The sequence below is a fragment of the Xyrauchen texanus genome, chromosome 12 (genome assembly GCF_025860055.1).
Source record: "Xyrauchen texanus isolate HMW12.3.18 chromosome 12, RBS_HiC_50CHRs, whole genome shotgun sequence".
Classification (NCBI taxonomy): Eukaryota; Metazoa; Chordata; class Actinopteri; order Cypriniformes; family Catostomidae; genus Xyrauchen; species Xyrauchen texanus.
In genome coordinates, this window is record NC_068287.1 from 37,951,759 (window position 1) to 37,972,359 (window position 20,601).

A 20,601-nucleotide genomic window follows, 5' to 3' on the forward strand; every position below is an offset into this window, starting at 1 on the left:
AGTTCATTTCAAGTGTGCTATTTGCATTTGGAATCTGTTGCTGTCAACTCTCAATATGAGATCCAAAGAGCTGTCACTATCAGTGAAGCAAGCCATCATTAGGCTGAAAAATCAAAACAAACCCATCAGAGAGATGGCAAAAACATTAGGTGTGGCCAAATCAACTGTTTGGAACATTCTTCAAAAGAAAGAACACACCGGAGAGCTCAGAAACACCAAAAGACCCGGAAGACCACGGAAAACAACTGTGGTGAATGACCGAAGAATTCTTTCCCTGGTGAGGAAAACACCCTTCACAACAGTTGGCCAGATCAAGAACACTCTCCAGGAGGTAGGTGTATGTGTGTCAAAGTCAACAATCAAGAGAAGACTTCACCAGAGTGAATACAGAGGGTTCACCACAAGATGTAAACCATTGGTGAGCCTCAAAAACAGGAAGGCCAGATTAGAGTTTGCCAAACAACATCTAAAAAAGCCTTCACAGTTCTGGAACAACATCCTATGGACAGATGAGACAAAGATCAACTTGTACCAGAGTGATGGGAAGAGAAGAGTATGGAGAAGGAAAGGAACTGCTCATGATCCAAAGCATACCACCTCATCAGTGAAGCATGGTGGTGGTAGTGTCATGGCGTGGGCATGTACGGCTGCCAATGGAACTGGTTCTCTTGTATTTATTGATGATGTGACTGCTGACAAAAGCAGCAGGATGAATTCTGAAGTGTTTCGGGCAATATTATCTGCTCATATTCAGCCAAATGCTTCAGAACTCATTGGACGGCGCTTCACAGTACAGATGGACAATGACCCGAAGCATACTGCGAAAGCAACCAAAGAGTTTTTTAAGGGAAAGAAGTGGAAGTCAATCACCTGACCTGAATCCGACTGAGCATGCATTTCACTTGCTAAAGACAAAACTGAAGGGAAAATGCCCCAAGAACATGCAGGAACTGAAGACAGTTGCAGTAGAGGCCTGGCAGAGCATCACCAGGGATGAAACCCAGCGTCTGATGATGTCTATGCGTTCCAGACTTCAGGCTGTAATTGACTGCAAAGGATTTGCAACCAAGTATTAAAAAGTGAAAGTTTGATTTATGATTGTTAATCTGTCCCATTACTTTTGGTCCCTTAAAAAGTGGGAGGCACATATACAAACTGTTGTAATTCCTACACTGTTCACCTGATTTGGATGTAAATATCCTCAAATTAAAGCTGAAAGTCTGCAGTTAAAGCACATCTTGTTTGTTTCATTTAAAATCCATTGTGGTGGTGTATAGAGCCAAAAAGATTAGAATTGTGTCGATGTCCCAATATTTATGGACCTGACTGTATCTGACCAGGTGCCGACATGTTTGTGTGACACCATGCACCTGCATAATAAAAAAACAGGAACTCATTATGTAAGAGCAGTTTTGAATTTCATTGGCATTTTTGTCAATGATACACCAAATATTTTTTTCCAGAGGAATTGTCAAGAAATTTGTCCAGGAGCTCTCGTGACTAATCACGGATTTGCTGATGATTATTTTGTTTCTCAGGGCTGGTTCGCAGGAAGAAACCTACTTGTATCACAAGTCACCACCAAATACTTTCTGTGGGTAGATGATGACTTTGTCTTTTTGAACAAAACACGGATCGAGAGCTTTGTGGAGATTATGGAAGCGATTCCAGAACTTGATGTAGTAAGTTTTAAAAGGCGGTCATCTTGGGAGGGAGAAATGTTGGAGCCCGTTAAAATAATGTGGGGTTTTTAATGTTTCTTGTAGTGGTATATACAGTATTCTGTGAGTAAAGGCATTCCAATTGCATGGGACTGGGGGAAGGGTGGAGATATAGAAATGTCTTATTGATTTCCATAGCATATGCATTTTAGGAAACAAAACAGATATTTTAAATGCTTTAGAAAATGGTCCAAGAATAATATCTCTCTTTTTCTCTTTTGCCGTCAACAGCTTGGAGGTGAGGTGTCAGGTGAACAATTCTATTTCAAATTTGAGTATGTCGAAGACGATGAGGAAGGTGGATGTCTAAGACGCTTTATAGGAAGCTATCATCAGCCTCTTTCACGCTTTGATGGATGCTTTATCGTAGATGGAGTCACTAATTATTTCTTGGCTAGGACTGATGCAGTGAGAAGAGTTGGCTTCGACCCTTTTCTGAAAAGAGTCGGCCACACCGGTGAGTTTACCAAATATTGTTACAGTGAAATCCCAAAGAGTGGTTCTGGTTTCTTGATAGATCCATAACTTATTTCAGAGAGGGTTGAACCCCAGACCTTCTGGTCAGTAACCCAGAGCCTCAACCACTGCACCTTCACTACAAATTCATAGGGTGATTCTGATTAAACACTGTGGTTCTGTGGCATAATCAAAACATAGTTCAGTTATATGAGCATTCTGATCAGCCAGACACAGGAACATTGGCCAATGGAAAGGGTTTGGGTCGGTACTATCTAAAATGTCCAGAATTCATAAAAATTACTGAAGTATGTTTTTCAAACTAAAATTTGCACCCTTTTTCTAACCATTCTTCTCATCTTCTCCATCCCTCATTTCCATGTGCCTCCTTTGATTTCTTACCCTCCTCCTCTTTTGGTCTTTAGAGTTCTTCATTGATGGGCTCGGACAGCTGATGGTTGCCACCTGTAAAAACCTCTCCATTGGCCACCAGACACATCAAGCACATGACGAATATGATAAATACAGGACTCAGGAAGAAACTGAGGGACAGAGAAAACTTGCCCATCATTTCTTTAAGAATTATCTCAAGTGCATTAAGTACTAAAAGACTTTTGAAGTAAAAAATTATTGCAAGCAAAACCAAGTCTGAAACACTTTGAGAACAAACTCTTAGTACCCTTAAAAGGGCTTTCAAGCATATTAAATAAGAGTAAAAACAGATCAAATTAAGGGGTTGATCTCTTATTTAAAATGCTTGAAAGCCCTTATATGAATTGTAAATTTTCAGACAACTCTTCAGTATCATCCTGATGCTGAGCTGACGTAGACGGCCCCGGCTCTGCCTCACCAGCCAGCGCATCACAAATCCCACACCAAGACACTCTGTTACAGGACCCATCCGCACAAACTTCCCTTAATGAAGTGGAAAGCGCCGGCCAATTTATGCCCAAAATTAGCGGATGGGTGAGGCAGGAACTAACCGCAGCCTCAACTCAAAACTGAATCGTAACAGTCACTAGAGGATAGTCGTGGATATTCCCAAGCTCACACCTTACCTTCACCTTGTGACTAGCAAAGCCTTGTTTTGAACAAGGTATTGATGGATGGAGGTTTGGGTGCAACCCGAATCCACCAAGGCCTGGTATGTACGCCCCTTAATACTCACAGGTAAGCGGCACATCCCAGCTTGATCAGGGGTGAACTGTGGTGCATCGGGGTTCTGAACCAATGTCCTCACCTCCATCACTGGACATTGGAAGCAGAGTGGAAGTAAAGTATAACAACTGCAACAAAATAAAAAAAGTGTCTGAGGAAATACATATGTGTAGTTTATGTGTAGATTGTGTTATGTGAAGCTCAATATGAACAATATGAAATTTCAGTGTGGAAGAAATTAATCCAGTTGTAGATTTGTTGCATCATCTCTTTCCATGCGTTCAGACCAGAGGCGGCGAGAGCAACAAATTTAGCTCTGGTTGCCCTGCCAACAACGCTATCGAAGATTCGTGGACGCTCTGACTTATTTTAAATAGGTGGCAACGTTCGTTGAGAATGCTTGGTTTTGTGAACTATATTTAAAGGGGCCACAAAACATCCAGACATGTCGACCGGTATCTTTTTTACGACATATCACAAGTAGCATATATCCTCATGAAATATTTTAATATATTATTATATAATATTATATAAACCATAATATCCACTTCATCAACTCACCTGGTACACTAACAATTTCAGACACCTTTGTCCACTCATCGTTTTTTTATTTTATTTATATCCCCTTGAACTTTCCTCTGACGCCCACACCGCCCAAGACTCGGCGCACCGCTTCTCGCAGCCGAGAGACGCTGGCTGTCATCGAAAATGAATGACTTCTGGTCGATTTGACGCTCTCGACGCCTCTGGTCTGAACGCATGGTTTAATACATGAAAGGGCCTCTGCTTAAAAGGGCACCTTTAGATTTTTGAACGAAAGGGGTAGGGTCTTGTGCTCCTGTAGTCCCCGGTCTGTGCACATAAGTGATCAGAATATTTTCTATTCTATTATTTTCTAATTGTCTTGAATTTTGTATTTTTTATTTTACACTATCTGGGGATTTTGTAGATTTGTTTGTGATAGATGCATGTGTTGGATATCTAAAGACCTGAGTATGTAATAATGTTTAGCAAAACACCCATGCATTATCACACCAATAAGGAATTTTCCTTCCAGCAGAACAATTCATGCTTGAAGGTCCGCTTCCATGTTTTTTGCGAGTCTTAGTCATTAAAGGGCAGCGCCAGCTAGACATGCAACAGGCAGCTGGACAGAGAAAAGTTCATAGACAACATGTTTTAAAAGTTTCAAATTTCATTTAACTCAACACAGTGTCCTTACAATCAAGCTTTTAAGGCCAGAGATGCTGAAAACCATTGAAACATAACACAACACAGTCAAATGCTCCAACATTTAATCACCCTCATAACTTTCCAGATGTGTAGGACTATCTATCTTCTGCTGAACACAAAAAAAGATTTTTAGAAGCATTTATCTGCTCTTTTGGTCTATACAATGCAATACCAACATTTTGAAACTACAAAAGCATATAAAGACTGCATAAAAGTTATCCATATCACTCCAGTAGTTAAATCCATATCTTCAGAAGTGAAATGACATGTGTGAGAAACAGATACATTTTTACAGTAAGTCATTTTTTACTATCAATCTCCACTTTTACATTCACATTCTTCTTCTTTTGTTTTTGGTGACTAGCATTCTTTGTGCAAATTGTCACCTACTGGACAGGGAGGATAATTTATGTAAAAAAAAAAAAAAACCCTACTAACTCAGATACATAAAAATATATTTTGTTTGTTCTTGTTGTTGTTTCTTGTGGTGGCCCTCGCATGTTTAAATAATTGCATTAACAACACCAGAGGAAGCTGAAAGCATAAAATCTCTTTATTTATTAAACAGACCAATCAAACCAAAATATAGCTGAAAAAGGCCAAACAGAAGACAAATTAAATCTGCCTCCTTCCATATTAATAGTAAATCAGAGTAAACATTTAAAACCAATTGGCCTTCCGTATCACTTTCTTGCGTAATCAGCCTGTTTGTGGTGAATGCGGCAGGTGAAGAGACACTTTCAAATGTAAACAAAACATTGGTAAATTGGGGCCAGGGGCCCTTGACTACCGGGGTTCCGGGAGGGCCCTGGGCGGCAAGGTCTCGTGACCCATCTACTTTGAAAACAAATATTGAAAATGCTTGAATATGTGGGCCTCACCGCTTATACAAGAACCCCTCAATAGACCCATGTGACTCTGAGGGCCTTCAGTCCTCTTATAGAACCCTTTTGCCTGCCTGTTTCTTATAAAACATTTTAGCCACTCTTTAACACAATAATGCCACTTGTATCATATTTTATACATGACTTTGTAGAGCCTCTACATCATCAATGTGATTAAAAATTGTTGTATGCTGTGTACTTGATGTTTACTGCCTCTTGGTGAAAGTTTCAATGCTCTTCAGGAAGTAGAAGGCCTAGTAATAGATTTTCCAAAATGGCTACCTTCACATTGTGGTGCATTCATCTTTTTGATATGAAATGATAATTGTCCCCAGGGCCCTTGCTAGTCATAATCCACTCCTGAAACAAAATATAGATGAAATGCAAATAATTAACATAATCATATGGCATTTAATAAACCATGTAGTTTTTGTTATTGGCATCATAAGTACATTATTACAAGCTATGCAAATTATTAATAATTAATGTAAAAGAGACACACTCCTGGGGCGGTGTTAATATCTCAGTGAGCATAATTTCCTAGATAAGAAAACCAGTTCCTGGGCTTCAAATTTTTTTGTATAATCAATTTAAAAAGAAAATCAAGAAAGCAAGCTTTGGATTACTGGCAACACTCACAACGTGGTTGGATAATAGCTCTACAGCGCCATCTGCAGTCTAAGTAGACAAATTCAGTTCTAATGGACATCTAAGGCAGGCCTGTACAGCGTCAACAAAATGTGTAAGATCTAATGTGTAAGTAAAATGTGTTAAAACGTAAAAACGATTTTTACTGGTCACATTTATTAAGAACATGAGGGGGGAAATGTTTTGGCTAGAAATATGTATCAGTTTGGAGAGAAAACAGCAATTGAGGTCTCTGAAACCTTTTGAAAACCAATTTGTCTTTGGCTTGTAAGTTTATTTACCTGGGCCCCACAGGACCTGCCACTTACACTCACTGCGATTGTGTTATCCTTTTAAATCTTCCGGTGGGTATTTGGACAAGGCCTGAAAGCAAATGTTTGGTGGTGAGCCTTTACTCTCGAGGACTAAGTGAACATTTCCTTGGGAAACGTGTATAATATTTGCCTGAGATGAGATGAATGAAACCTTTGTGAGAGACAGAGCTCCAATCCTCTCCCCTCTCTCCATGACTCTCTCACTCTATTATATTCTAATATAATAGTTTTCGACTCCTACTACACCTACAGTAGCATACAGCTTTCAAACATATCTATGTGTTTATGTGCTGTATGTTTATTTATTGCATGTGTGTTTTAGGACCAGTATAAGGTAAATAAACACTAAAGGGATAAATGTTCAGGTTCATGCTCATATTGTTCCAACCCCATAGGACTTTCTTTTGTCAGTGGTACACAAAGTGAAGGTACACTGAGAATAACTCCCCGACTGAGACCATGTGTACACTTGGTATTAAGATGAATTTTGGGTGATCTGATCACAAATGTACAAGCGAGAAACATCATTGTTATACCTGGCCGTCTCTTCTGACCACTTGTGTTCGGATTTCGAGGAGAGAGTCTCTGATTTCATGAGGGCATACATCAATCATTATGTCTGTGTTTTACTGAATTCTGAGTTATTTTAGTGCAGTACCAGTAACTGAGTGTCTAGTGTGTGTGTGCTGCTCATTTCTGTTTCCCTGTTGTGCATGTGCTTATTTCGTTTTAAATCCAAACAGAACTGGTGAAAAACCAGCCATTTCAGCTGACCTTAGTGTCATCCTGTTTCAAACGGATCACCAAAAATGCATCGTAAAATTAAGATAATGAAATTCATTAGCAAAATTGCACAGTTTATTCTTGATAGCATGTCAAAAAACACGGAAGAACAGCTCTTGGCCGTTTTTGCACTTATTGGCACCATTTGCAAAGGAACAAAATAATAAAAACAGCTGATAATAATAAAAACAGCAAGTAGAGAGATGTGAGTGAGATTTTATTTAATTTAAAAATTGTCTCATGCTACCAAGCACCTTGGTCTCCTCTTTCAATAAACACAAAGGATCGGCTCGCTCCCCTTTTTATGCGTATTTGCGCTAGTTTGTAAAGGAAAGAAATACCAGACCAGTCGCTGACTCAAAAGGCATAACATCTTTTGTGTTCCATGGAATAAAGAAAGTTGTATGGTTTTGGAACAACATTAGAGTGAGTAAATTACATCAGAAATTTCATTTTTGGGGTGAACTATACCTTTAACTATCAGAAGGCAGAAGGCTTCTCATGGTTGAAAAATTGGCCCCAAAAATACTGTGACCTCAGGAGCTCAGTAGATGTTTGAAATAGAAAGAGAATGGGGAAAACACTATGAGGGTTAGAGGATGTATTTAAGCTGTCTAAAATTGTCTTGAGTGTGCTTGGCCCTCAGAGTGCTTGACTCTTAGTGGTTTAAAAGTGTTCCTGCTGCTTTAGATCTTTGCTTAGATATTCAAATTCATTATCCTTTCTAATTGTACAATGGGAATGCAACTTAAATGCTCCGCACCACCTCACTATTCTAAGGGAATATCAAAGTCAAGGAAAATGTATTTGCAACTGAACTATAAACTGCTTCTTGAACATTTCCCAACACTAAATGAATGCAATCAGATGAATTTGACTCATTTTCTTATTTGCCACTCCATTTTGCATTTCCTATTATAATATTGAGTATTTGAACTTCTGTGTGACTAACCAACTATTGGTCCAGACTTGCTGTTTTGAGGCAAACTTACTGAGCATGCTCAGAAATAGAGCGCGGTTGGTGGTGAGCAGTTTGGCGTTTGGGAGGTTTCTCTGGATTGTCTTGTCAAACCCAACGCAATACATAATTAGCCAGTCTTTGTGAAGCACTGACAGGATATTTATAGCCTGCCGTGGCTTGCTATAATTCATGCTCTCGTAGTAAAAATACTGATTCAGAGGGAGGGAATCTTTCTGAGAGTGTTTTCAGTTAAGAAATAGTGAAGCACTTTGAGTTTTCAAAAGACTTCATAGATAAAGCATGTTTGAGAGCAGTGGTTCTCATCTGGTTTTGCCTCAGGAACAAGTGGCGACCCAACATAGTACAAGAATTTTTTATCATACAAAATGAAATTCTTGATGGTTTCATGCTCAAGGGAGCCAATTATTTACCCCACAAAACACGTTGTGGTTTTACCATAACTTAATTGAATTTGAGAGTTTTTTCAAAGTAAAATTTAGTATCCAAAGTATCCACATAGTTCAAACAAAAATGGATTAAGTAAACTTAAATTTCACAAATTTAATGGGATAGAATGGAATGAAGTTATTGAATTGTGTTGCTTTTGTTCATTTTAATTAAGTGAACTGAACAACCTGCAAAAATCCCTTTTTTGAGTGTACCTAGTGACAGATATATTTGCAGCAAGATACAGTAGAATTTGATAGGAGGCACAACCTTTGGAAAGTTTTTGTCCCTCCCCTTAAATACATTGATAAGTTAATAAGCCTATTTATTTTGCATCTATTTTATCATACAGTAACTGTGCACAAATTTATGGTAAGTTGTATTTTATTATTTACACTTAGAATTGTTTTTTTTTTCTGTGCTATCCTTGACCCTAACAGACCTGAAACCCATTTTTAGGTTGCGACACACTTGTTTAGAAACATTGTTGTAGAGCATTGTAGATGCAGCAACATCTGTATTAATAGTATTACATGTGATGGGAGTAATTTTTTCAATGTTAAAATACTCCTATTCCAGCTTACAATGGAAAATGTAGGGAGTGTTTAGGAGTCCTGCTTGATCAGTCATTATTTTTGCAGTTTGACTGGTTGGTGCTAATAGTGCAGAAAATGTATTTACCTTTAAGTTCTAAAAGAATTCTAGGCCACCCATTGTTCTTAGCAGTGCTGAATAGTTACTGTAAAGTATTTAGGGGGTGAATTTATATGGGAACTGTTAACGTGCCCATATTCTCACACCATTATGTGTAAGGGAATTTTGTACAGATTAATTTAGACGTGAACCATTAACGTGCCCATCTTCTAACACCAATATATGTAAGGGAATTTGGTATGCTAAATTTGGAAGGGAATTTAGGGTCTCGAAATATGTGAGCTATGAACTAAATTAAACTGTCCTTATTGTACATTATTAGGTAATGAAATTTAGTCGTGTTCGATAACCATTATAAATTAGATAAATTACAAATAACTAGATTATTTGTTTGAATAAATTCTCCACCATTCAAATCGTAATACAACATCTTCTTGTATCCGCTCACAATTCTACTGTAAGGAATTAGCTTTAATAAGTGAATTATGATTAATTCAATCATTGGAGTGATGTTATTCTCATGGCTTATTGAAAATAATATCCCACTGTGGCAGGGCGGAGGGCGGGGCCGGGGTCATGATCCTACACACCCGGTCCCGTATTAGGCTAATTAAGTTTCTGAGAGGGATAAAGGTCGACTGCAGAGGATCGTGCGGGAGAGAGAGATCGTTTACGGACATGTCCGTCATGTGTGTGTGTTTGTGTCTTTTAAGTTTCTCATTAAAATATTATTTACACCGTCAAGCCAGTTCTCGCCGCCTCCTTTCCATTGATCCCTTTACACGCATGTATTTAGCTTTTTAGCTAAATCTTTTCAAAACTGGGATGAGATTATTTATCAAAATATACCACAGTCATTCATCTTTGAATACAGACAAACTTTATTACTATTCTAAACTTAAATCTAATCTAACACATATATACATAAGACAGGTTGGTGAGAAGAGTGACAGAATGTGAAATAAATGATCAATACTTTGAAAATGAACTTTATGGAGTCTGTTGACAATGCCTTAAGAAACATTTACCCTTCTTTAAGTCTATATTGATTTGCTATCGGATTACCCAATGTATTTAGCAAATACACCAGCACCAGCAGTGACTTTTTAGAATCACATGGTCAACTGGGCTTCAAATTCATACAAATCTCCCGCTCATAAATAGTGCATATTTAATCATGAACATTTATATCTTGAGAATGGTAACATGATATTCATTGTCATCAGCTTCCTCCATGTAACTAAGTGAGCGTTTGCTTACCAAATATGACCTTCTTTCATTAATATTTGTACGTGTAGGTAACAAAACATGAAAATCCCTGGTTACAAATCATACTGGTTAATTCCTTGGTTATACAACATGGATAAAATATTACACATTTTAAAGAGGTACATCAGGCTATAATCATTAATTTGTAAGTTACACAAGTTACCACAGTTCAAAGCAATTTTCTGAATTTTCCTAGCAAGCCTAGGTATTGTATAAATCATGGATTTAAATGCATTCTGTACATTTTAGAAGGTTAAATCGGTAAAGTACTGTGACTTTGTGTAGAATGTTCCTTTATTAAGATGAAATGTGTGTTTGAGTCATGCAAATCTGATGGTTTTTGGAAACCTTTCAAAGAGAAGTCTGCTTTATCTCAGTTCAGGAGGTCGTGCTGAGGGGCCTTTCTGAGCAATGTTGATGCCTGGGCCGTCTAATTTATGACGTTGTGGAATTCCAGGATTAAGATTGGGTAAATCCTAGAATCAAATCATGTCATTTAAATTCTTCTGCATATATAATCCAACAGTTACCAAGTCTTAAAGAAATAGTTCACCCAAAAGTAATAATTCTCTCATAATTTAATTTCAATCCAATCGTTTTGGGTAAGAACAGGCCAAAATATAACTCCTTTTTCATTGTATATCTTGCCATTGCAGTCTCTAGACACGATCATGATTTCAAGCTTGATTACACTTCCTAGCGCATGACGCGTGCGCAGAGCTCTAGATGGTGCTAGGAAGTGCATTCGAGTATGAGATCATTTTTGCCAAAGAGATTTATTGTGAAAAAGGAGTTTTATTTGGATCTGTTCTCACCCAAAAGTGATTAGATCGCTTCAGAAGACATGGATTTAACCACTGGAGTCTTATACATTTATGTCCTTTTTGGTGCTTGAAAATTTGGTCACACATGCATTGTATGGGACAAACAGGTTTCATATCTCCATGAAAATATTTTTTTTTTGTGTTCCACGGAAGAAAGATAGTCATACGAGTTTGAGGTAACATAAAGGTGAGTAAATGATGTGAGAATTATCATTTTGGGGTGAACAATATCTTTAAGAAGATTATATTATAAGATGTTATATAATTATGGTGTAAGGATACACTGACAACAAGCATCCTTTTTTCCTCTCTCTCTTTGTAGGCTATTTAAATGAAACAATCCAAGCAGAACTGGTGAAAAGGGAACATCTTATTGTTGGAAGGCTTTTGTAATAACAGCCATGTGTGGCTCGCTCTGATCCAGTAGTTTTGGTGCCTCGAGTCATGTTGTTGAAGATTAAGGAGATGATGAATAATAGTCCTCCCTTTTATTTAGAGACCTACAGAGGACTGCTGAATAATTTAACAAAAACATCAGCAAATGTAATGTGAGAAAGTAGAGGAGGGACCACGTGTGAAAGCTCAGCTCCCACAATGCAATTTTCAGGCATGATTTCTGTAACAGAAATGGAATTTTCCTCCCTTTCACCCAATGAGTGTGTGTGTGTGTGTGTGTGTGTGTGTGTGTGTGTGTGTGTGTGTGTGTGTGTGTGTGTGTGTGTGTGTGTGTGTGTGTGTGTGTGAACTAGCATGTGTCTGGGATCCTTTTCCACTCATTCTCCCTTCTCCAGATGTGGATCTCCCGTGGCCCTTCTTATTGGCTGTTTCAGCACTCTGACAAGACTTCCAGCTGTATGGCAGCCAGGAAGGGCCACAGCTGTTTCCAATCTGTGTGCTGCTACAGTGGGGATAGGTAACTAAAGAATACTAGGACTTCACTGATACCACTAAGCAATTTATTAGAGTGTCTTAGGTACTTATTTATTGATCAAACTATTTTTCTGTAGATGTCAGGGTCTGCTGATTAGTGACGGGCATTCCGGCTCTTTTCAGTGAGCCGGCTCTTTTGGCTCCCAAACGGCTCTTTAAAAAAATATATGTTTTGTATTTTTTCAAGTCAAACAGTTTGCGATTATTTTGACTATAATTGGTGTTAAAACAATTCTAAGTAAATTATTAAATTAAATCATAATCCACCTTAACCACAATGTATTTAAAAATGCATGGGTTTGTTATGAAAAAGAATGCTATTAAACATTTGCATTTAAAGTTTAACTTTTTATTGTATTGAAACAAAGTGCATATAAATCTAACCATTCAAAATGAATACAATCTGAATAGCATAATAGAATATTGCACTATATCAAAGAAAAATAAATAACAATTTGCAAAAAGAAGATGCTGTTACACATGGGCATAACTTTTTTAATGTATATAAACAAAATGCATATAAATGTAACAATTCTAAAGAATACAAAATAATAAGTTGGCTCCGCCTTCCCTGGTGCATCTTTGGTTCATTGGTTGACACTGTGTGTCTGATTGACAGAAACAACAGGTGAGGCTGTTAGTCTGAACAGACAGTCAGAATGAATGTGTGTGCACTTGAGCCTTTAGGCCTATATTATTTTCTTTATTTTTCATTCTCTGAATTGGTTCATTCGATTCACTTAAATATTTTGATTATTCATATCTTAATTTTTTTTTTATTCTGTTTTGTTTTTCGCACCATTCTCTTTACCCTCAAGAGACTATTGTGTGTGAAAATCAGGAGATTAGCAGTTACAGAAATACTCAAACCAACCCGTCAGGCACCAACAATTATTTTTCCCTTATTCTGATGGTAGATGTGAACATTAACTGAATCTCCTGACATATATGCATGATTTTATACATTACACTGCTGCTACAAAATTGGCTGATATGCATGAATAAGTAGGTGTACAGATGTACCTAATAAAATGGCCGGTGAGTGTATATGTGCATTAATGCATGCATGCGTGTCTTATCTTTGAGAGTGTAGAAGCAAGTATCAACAAATCTCAGCTGAGAGCAATTCTCCCTCCTGAGCAAAGAGGTCTAGACCTATAAATTAGGGCAAATGTTTATCAGGACACAGAAGGAGAGAAATACAGGCCTGTGACGTTTCCTATGGTCTGGCAGGATCTTCTCAAACTGTCCCCATTCAAATCTACACTCTCTTTAAAAAGGAGATAAAGCATGGCTATTATCATGGTAATACTATGTAAGTTACTCAGATCTGGATTGCTAGTCAAGTGTAAGTCTCCATAAAAGTCTTCTGCTTTTTCTGCTATTAGAAACGCTGTAAACGACTATTTTCATACTCATAATATTGCTGAGAATCGTGAACGGTATGGCAAGTATTTTAGTTTTAAAGATCAAGTAAAAACATTTCAAACAGTATAGCTATTACCTTTTAAATATTTGTTCATCTTTTAATACAAATCTTCAAGTAGGTCTAGTGTCTTTGAAACACACAGAAAGTGTCCAAAGCAGCAATGGAAACCAGAGAAGCTGTGAGGGGGGAAGGGTTGGTTTGTTATTTCTAGAAAATCTTGAGAAACACAGAGTTCTTCATCCTGCAGTCTGCACCGGATATGTCAGACTAGCATGACACACGCGGTGCCCTGTGGGTGGGTGATGCTTGCTGGACGATGCTGAGCATTGTACACAGAGATAAAATATTCAGAGTATATTGATGTATTCTTTCTAATTTATGAACGTGACCAACTAATTGCATTCCACTAAAATATGCATTCCACTTTACTGTACTATATTACATCCTGTACAACTGAAAACAATTAGCTTCGTAACTCACATTTGGTCCCCTGATTGGATAATGGAGCTTTATCATGCCCATATGCTCAAAGAAACTTAACGTTTTGGCCACTGGGGGCAGTGATTTGTATTTCGGTAAGCACAGACTGATTTTAGCTAAAGAAAAGTCAACCTACTGTTTCTGATTTCACTGTGAGATCTTTCTGGCTAGACTGATGTCTTTTACCACTGTACTGCATCTCGCTGTTTTTTTATTTTATTTTTAGCGTTTTATATAGAAGCGCAAAACATAGAAGTTTTTTTAGATGCCATGTCAAGTTAAAAAGAACAATACATTTTTAAAAAATGCATCTCGAGACACCTGCATCTAATGTTTTTATGGCAAGATTGTATTTGTCTGAGTGGCCGCTCATCCAGAATTCCAGATATATACAGTATGAGTGGACATTTACTCCCATTGAGAAAAATTATTTAAAATTGTGTTGGTTGTCTCAATAGGAGGTTGTGTCCTGTGTTTGTTGGTGAATGTGAATGGTATATGGGTTTGGAAGAGTGTGCTTTATTTTTAGGTAAACCATCTCTTTAAACCTTTTGTATGTGTGAGCCTCAGAGTGGAAATCATTCCATGAATAAACTTAAAATTGCTAAATAAATCAGCTTTCGGAAAGTTTGTTACAATTACATACACTAACACACTTTGTATTTTGACTCATTCACCTTACCACAAGTCTTTATCCACTCCGCCAGCACATGTGATGCCTGCAGGGCGTAAATACTGTATGTGTGAATGTATGAGATGGATGGGTGTGGCTGAGGGTGTGTGGGATCCATTTAATTTGATACACTGATCTGATTGACAGTAGCAGCAGCTGTTATATTGAACCAGACCTGTGAACAGTAAATGCCACATATATCAGCAATTCTGCCTCTTTTGATTATGTATTAAACATTTTTAATTTTTATTATTATTTTATTTAAAAAGAAATTGTACTGCAAAAGTATAATGTGGGATTCTGGTAAAATGAAGGCTATTGTTGAGCTAACACCAGCCTCATGTGGCTCTCTCTTCCTCTATGACACTCACTTTCCATATAAGTGAGATTCCATCTGTTTGTTCTTTCCTTGTCTCCAGACACCAGACCCAACACTTTCTTTCTTTCTTTCTTTCTTTCTTTCTGTCTGTCTCTCTTTTTCTCTTTTTCCTTTCTTCTTTCTTTCCTTCTTTCTTTCTTTCTGTCTGTCTGTCTCTTTTCTCTAAATGTTTTTGTCTTTCTGTCTGTCTTTTTCTGTCTATTTTCTTTCTCTTCTTTCTTTTTACTTTCTTTTTTCTGTCTGTGTATTATCTTTTTTTCTTTTTTCTTTCTTTCTTTCTTTCTTTCTTTCTGGATGGTGGGAAGATCATCATCCTTGACACCACGAACAAGGGCCCCCCACCTTGGTGCGCCTGGCCACACCACACTAACACCGTCAATGCCGGGTATATGGAGGGAGGTAAGTGCTTTGAGGTTTCCCTCAGCGCAGCCACCTCAGGATGAAGCAAGGCTCCTCGATTTGGTGTTTTCTGCTCCCATCGCCGTGAGGCCCCACCCCTAAGTATGTCAGACGCGATTGTCACCTTAGTGCCCCTTGTCTGGAGCTTGGACATTTGGTTAACACTTTCCAACCTGTCACAGTGGCTGGCAAGGACCATCCGACTCGGCTACGCAATTCAGTTCGTCAGGCGCCCACCCCGATTCAGCAGCGTCCGCTTCACCTCGGTGCAGGGTGAGAATGCCACCACCCTGCGTACGGAGATCATGACCCTTCTGCGCAAGGGCGCGATAGAGCCTGTCCCTCCAGCCGAAATGAGCTAAGGGTTTTAAAGAGCCCTTACTTCATGGTGCCAAAGAAAGGCAGTAGATTGTGGCCAATCTTGGACCTGCGAGTTCTGAACTGGCATACACCCGTTCAAGATGCTGATGCAGAAAAGCATTTTGGCGTGTGTCCAGCATCAAGATTTGTTCGCTGTGGTAGACCTGAAGGATGCGTACTTTCATGTCTCGGCTTTACCTCAACACAGACCCTTCCTATGCTTTGCTTTTGACAGCCGGGTGTATCAGTACAAGGTCCTTCCCTTGCGTCCTCACGAAGGTCGCAGAGGCAGCTCTTGCCCCCGTTAAGGGTAGTGGGCAAACGACAACAGCTGATTCTTGCTCAGGCGGAGTACGGCGTTCCCACTGAAAGGGTTTCAGAGGCTCCAGGGGCATATGACAACCTCAGCGACGGCCGCGCTACTCAGGTTGATGCATATGAGACCGCTCCAGCACCGGCTTCAGACTCGAGTAACAAGATGGGTGGCACACATTGCTTGTCCATCATGCCGATCTGCCGCCACTTCTTTAGCCCTTGGACAGACCTTGCATTCTATGGGCAGGGGTTCCCTTACAGCATGCATCCAGGCACGACAGATGCCTCCAAGCTAGGCTTGGGTGTCTTGTGAAATGGGCACGCAGCCACTGGTTCCACGGCTAGCGTATCAACAGCCTCCTGTTGTTGATGGTACTTCTCGCCCTGCGGAGGATTTTGTCAGTGATCCAGGGCAAGCGTGTGTTGGTCCAACTGGAAATACTGTGACAGAGGTGTATATAAGACCACCAAGGTGGCTTGCGTCCAAGTCACATGCCACAACTCATCCACCATCTCCTCATGAGATCTCTTCATGATCTTCCTGGGCCTTCGGAGAGCCCCGTTTTAGCCGTTAGAGTCAGTCGAACTGAAAGCCCTCTCCTTGAAAATGGCCCTCCTGATTGCACTCACCTCCATCAAGAGGGTGGGGTCGGTCCGGTAAACTCTTTCATGATCCTGAGATCCTGACCAGGCTATGTGCCCAAGGTTTCCAAGACCCATTTAGGTGGTGAGCCTGCAAGAGATGCTGCCCCGGGACTTATTGTTGTTGTGTCCGGTGCGTGCTTTGCGCATCTATTTGGCTCGCATGCAGAGCTCTAGATCATTTGAGCAGCTCTTTGCCTGCTTTTGTGGACAGCGGAAAGGAAACACAGTCTCCAAACAGAGGCTTGCCCTCTGGATAATAAATGCCATCGTGCTGGCATACCAGGCCCAAGCTGTGCCCGCCGCTTCGGGAATATGAGCACACTCTACGAGGAGTCTGGCATCCTTGTGGGCACTGGCCAATCTCTCTAGCAGACATCTGCAGAGCAGCCCGCTGGGCAACACCCGATCCCGTCGAGACTTTATGATCTCCGGGTTGAGCCGGTTTCGTCCCGTGCATTTTCAGGTATGAACAGGTAAGGTTACGGGACAGCTGGCCGGGTATACCGCTTGCATACAGTGCCTTTCCCTCCATGAGGCAAAGACGTGCGCTGCTTCTTCCATGCGAGTTCACAAACATGTGAACCCTGGATGTTCTTCCTCCCTATCCCTGTGTCTCGCGAATTTCGCAGAGGAATTCGCAGCCACACCCACCATGGCTGCTAATATGCCCTGTACTGGGATAGGTGCTCCACAGGTGCCGGTTACTCCAGCAATCCCCTGTGATGTATTTTCCATGGTATGGTCTCCTGTCGGCAGACCCGCGTCTCCCTTGTCGCTTCTTTTGTAGAGCTCCACGCCTTCGAGGCAGGAACTACCACCTTACCTCTTCCTTCTGCAGCTGGTGAGCCTACGTGACGTATTGCCACATGTTCCTCCCCTTCAGGCAGGATGTAGCCTCCATGGGGTATTTTCCCCCTGAAAGAATAGGAAAGAAAAAAGAACACATTCCCCTGTGTGTATAATAGCGTTAGATGGCCGCAGCCGAATCTAATACTGCCATGCTAGCTCCCAAATCCCATGCTAGTTGCGTTGCTTCCCCCCATCAGGATGATGTCTTGTGGGGCGTTGGGGGAGGCCACATGCAGACTCGTGCACCTGCTGTTACGCATGCAAAAGCATGCTCGCATCTGCATCGGCAGTTCACGTAACACGGTTCAGCTGTTGTGGTGTTTTTCTATAGGGACCCCTAGTGTCACTACATTGACACAACGTCGAGTGAGTGACAGGAGGGGAACATCTCGTTCCATGATGGAGGGAACGAGATGTTTTGTCGATGTAGTGACACTAGGGGTCGCTTTTGGGAGCCCCAAAACACCTCAGATCTTTGAGGATAGGTCAATGAGAATTGGCGAGTGGAATTTACATGCCACTCCCTCGGACATACGGGTATAAAAGGAGCTGGAATGCATCATTCAGTCAGGTTGTGTGCTGAGGAGCCGAGACAAGGTCCCGGACATTTCTGCATGTAGTACAGCGTTGTGGCAATGTCTCATTCCCTCCATCAGGGAACGGAGGTTACGACAGTAACTAAGACCATTATAGTGCCTTTGTGGCATTTTCTCTATTAAATATTCTTTAGAAATGTGTTTTATCCTCACCCACTCCTCACAGTATTTTTTTAGTTATTAGTAATTAAACCTTTATTTAGTTAGAATTGTTCTTAGAGCCCTTTTTAGAGAGAGACTTTTTATATAAGCATAAAAAATTACAACAATAAATACATAAAATGATTTCTGAAGTCTTTTGTTTCTGTTAAAAAAGTATTTTGAGTGGAATCCACTAATCAACATCAATCATTCTATCTAGATTAATTTGCTGTGGTAGATTGTGGCAGGGCGGAGGGCGGGGCCGAGTCGTGATCCTACGCACCCGGTCCCGTATTAGGCTAATCAAGCCTCCGAGGTATAAAGGTCGACTGCAGGGTGTCGTGCGGGAGAGAGAGATCGTTAGCAGACATGTCCGTCGTGTGTGTTTATGTTGTCTTTTAAGTTTCTCATTAAAATATTATTTATATTGAAAAGCCGGTTCTCGCCTCCTCCTTTCCATATACCTTTACATAGATATTTTAACCAGATTTACAGTGTTGATAATAGAGATCAATGATACTTTTGGTTTGTCATCCATCCATCCATTCTTCTTTTTTTCTTTTTTTTTTTTTTGCCATTTGTAACCATTCATAATGCAAATGTTGAGTTTAAATTGTCTAAAAATGTCAAAACACAAAACGTGCCTTATTCTTGAATAGATCCTTGAAGAAATACATCTTGATGGAATAAATTGATAATGAACTAATCTCCAGAATTGATTGGAAGTAATTTGGGGTAAGCATGCTGTAAACTCAACACAGGGTCTTTAGTGCATGTGTTCAACAGAGAGAGAAATGTAGGAACTTAAGTTATGCTGCATGCAGAGGCACGTAAGCAGGATTAGAGAGAAAGACAGAGACATAAGTGCAGTGAAAGGGAACTTTTAAAGTTGCAATCCCATATCCCACAAATCTATTGTCACAAACCAATCCTTCAATGATTGCGTGTACTTGACTCCACAAATTAGTGAAAATTTTGCTGATGCATGATCCATATAGCATGTGTGTACTTTAATGGAGGCAAGTAATTTAGACCTTCTGTTCATGCCAGTGTCACAATAGTAGTCTAGAAGTAGTGCAGGAATTTAAATATTTCTTTTTCATTTACATTTTTATTTGTTTTCCATTTTTCTAAATCCTAATATTTATAGGTGCCTCATTCATTCCTGTCTACTTTCTCTTTTCCTTACTATCTCTTCCTCTCTTTTTTTCTTCCTGCTCTCTTTGGCTTGTGTGGAATTGTTTACGTGATGTCTGTCTGTGGTGTTAATCTCTATCCCCCTCTCCTGATTGTTTCTGAGATTGTCCTTTTTCAGGGGCTCACAAAATGGCACATCTGTAAGAACCCCAGTCTGAGTTTGAGTAGTTGTCTTTAACGCACCTGAAAGAACATTGTTGCAATACATTAACAAAGTAAAAATAAAACTCCTCCAATTTGATTTATTCCTTATTTTATTCCTTAAACGTATCTTGTGTATTATAGTCAGTTTTGCCAGCATCAAAGTACAAAGATAATAGCTGCCAGAATATTCATTTTATCTGATCATTTGGAAAAAACAGTTTAAAATGTAGGTGCAAGTAAACATGATTTTACATAGAAGATATGTACAAGTCAATATACATAGGCAAAATTACTTTACCATTGTCTGTAATGCTTTAAATGAAAATACTATATGTTTTAATCATATTTTGTCATGGGCTATTGTTGCTTAAGAATTTATGCTTTATTATTACTAACACATTTCTCCCTGAACACTGAACTCACTGAATATTTCTCTAATATATATTAGAAAAATATTCAGTGAATTCAGTGTATTTATTCATATACATATTTTGCTCGGAGAACAAAGAGCAGTTTGAGCCCTGAATGCCATCAGAAAAAAACACGATTTTCATGGATATTATCTGTGGCGGTAAGAACAGGTGGACATTTGTAATTGCACCAATGCTTATTTGCTTTAAAATACTGTATGCCCTCTTAATTCCTTCCTTTCTTCTCTTTGCTCTAACTCTGTCCTTGTTTTTCTGACTTCTATCTGGAGCGAACTCCACGT

The 20,601-nt window shown here is 39.5% G+C and overlaps 1 protein-coding gene across 2 annotated transcripts in view; it reads left to right on the forward strand.

Moving 5' to 3' along the window:
* LOC127653101 (beta-1,4 N-acetylgalactosaminyltransferase 2-like) overlaps positions 1-5,602 on the forward strand; it is a 48,720-nt gene extending 43,118 nt beyond the window's left edge. The window contains exons 11-13 of one of the 2 annotated variants that reach the window (XM_052139622.1): positions 1,539-1,682; positions 1,953-2,178; positions 2,603-5,602. In XM_052139622.1, the coding sequence (XP_051995582.1) occupies positions 1,539-1,682; positions 1,953-2,178; positions 2,603-2,784 (552 nt within the window). In that variant the 3' untranslated portion in view covers positions 2,785-5,602. The remainder of the gene's footprint in view (positions 1-1,538; positions 1,683-1,952; positions 2,179-2,602) is intronic. The other variant, XM_052139623.1, reaches the window with a different exon arrangement.
* The last annotated feature ends 14,999 nt before the right edge of the window (positions 5,603-20,601 follow it).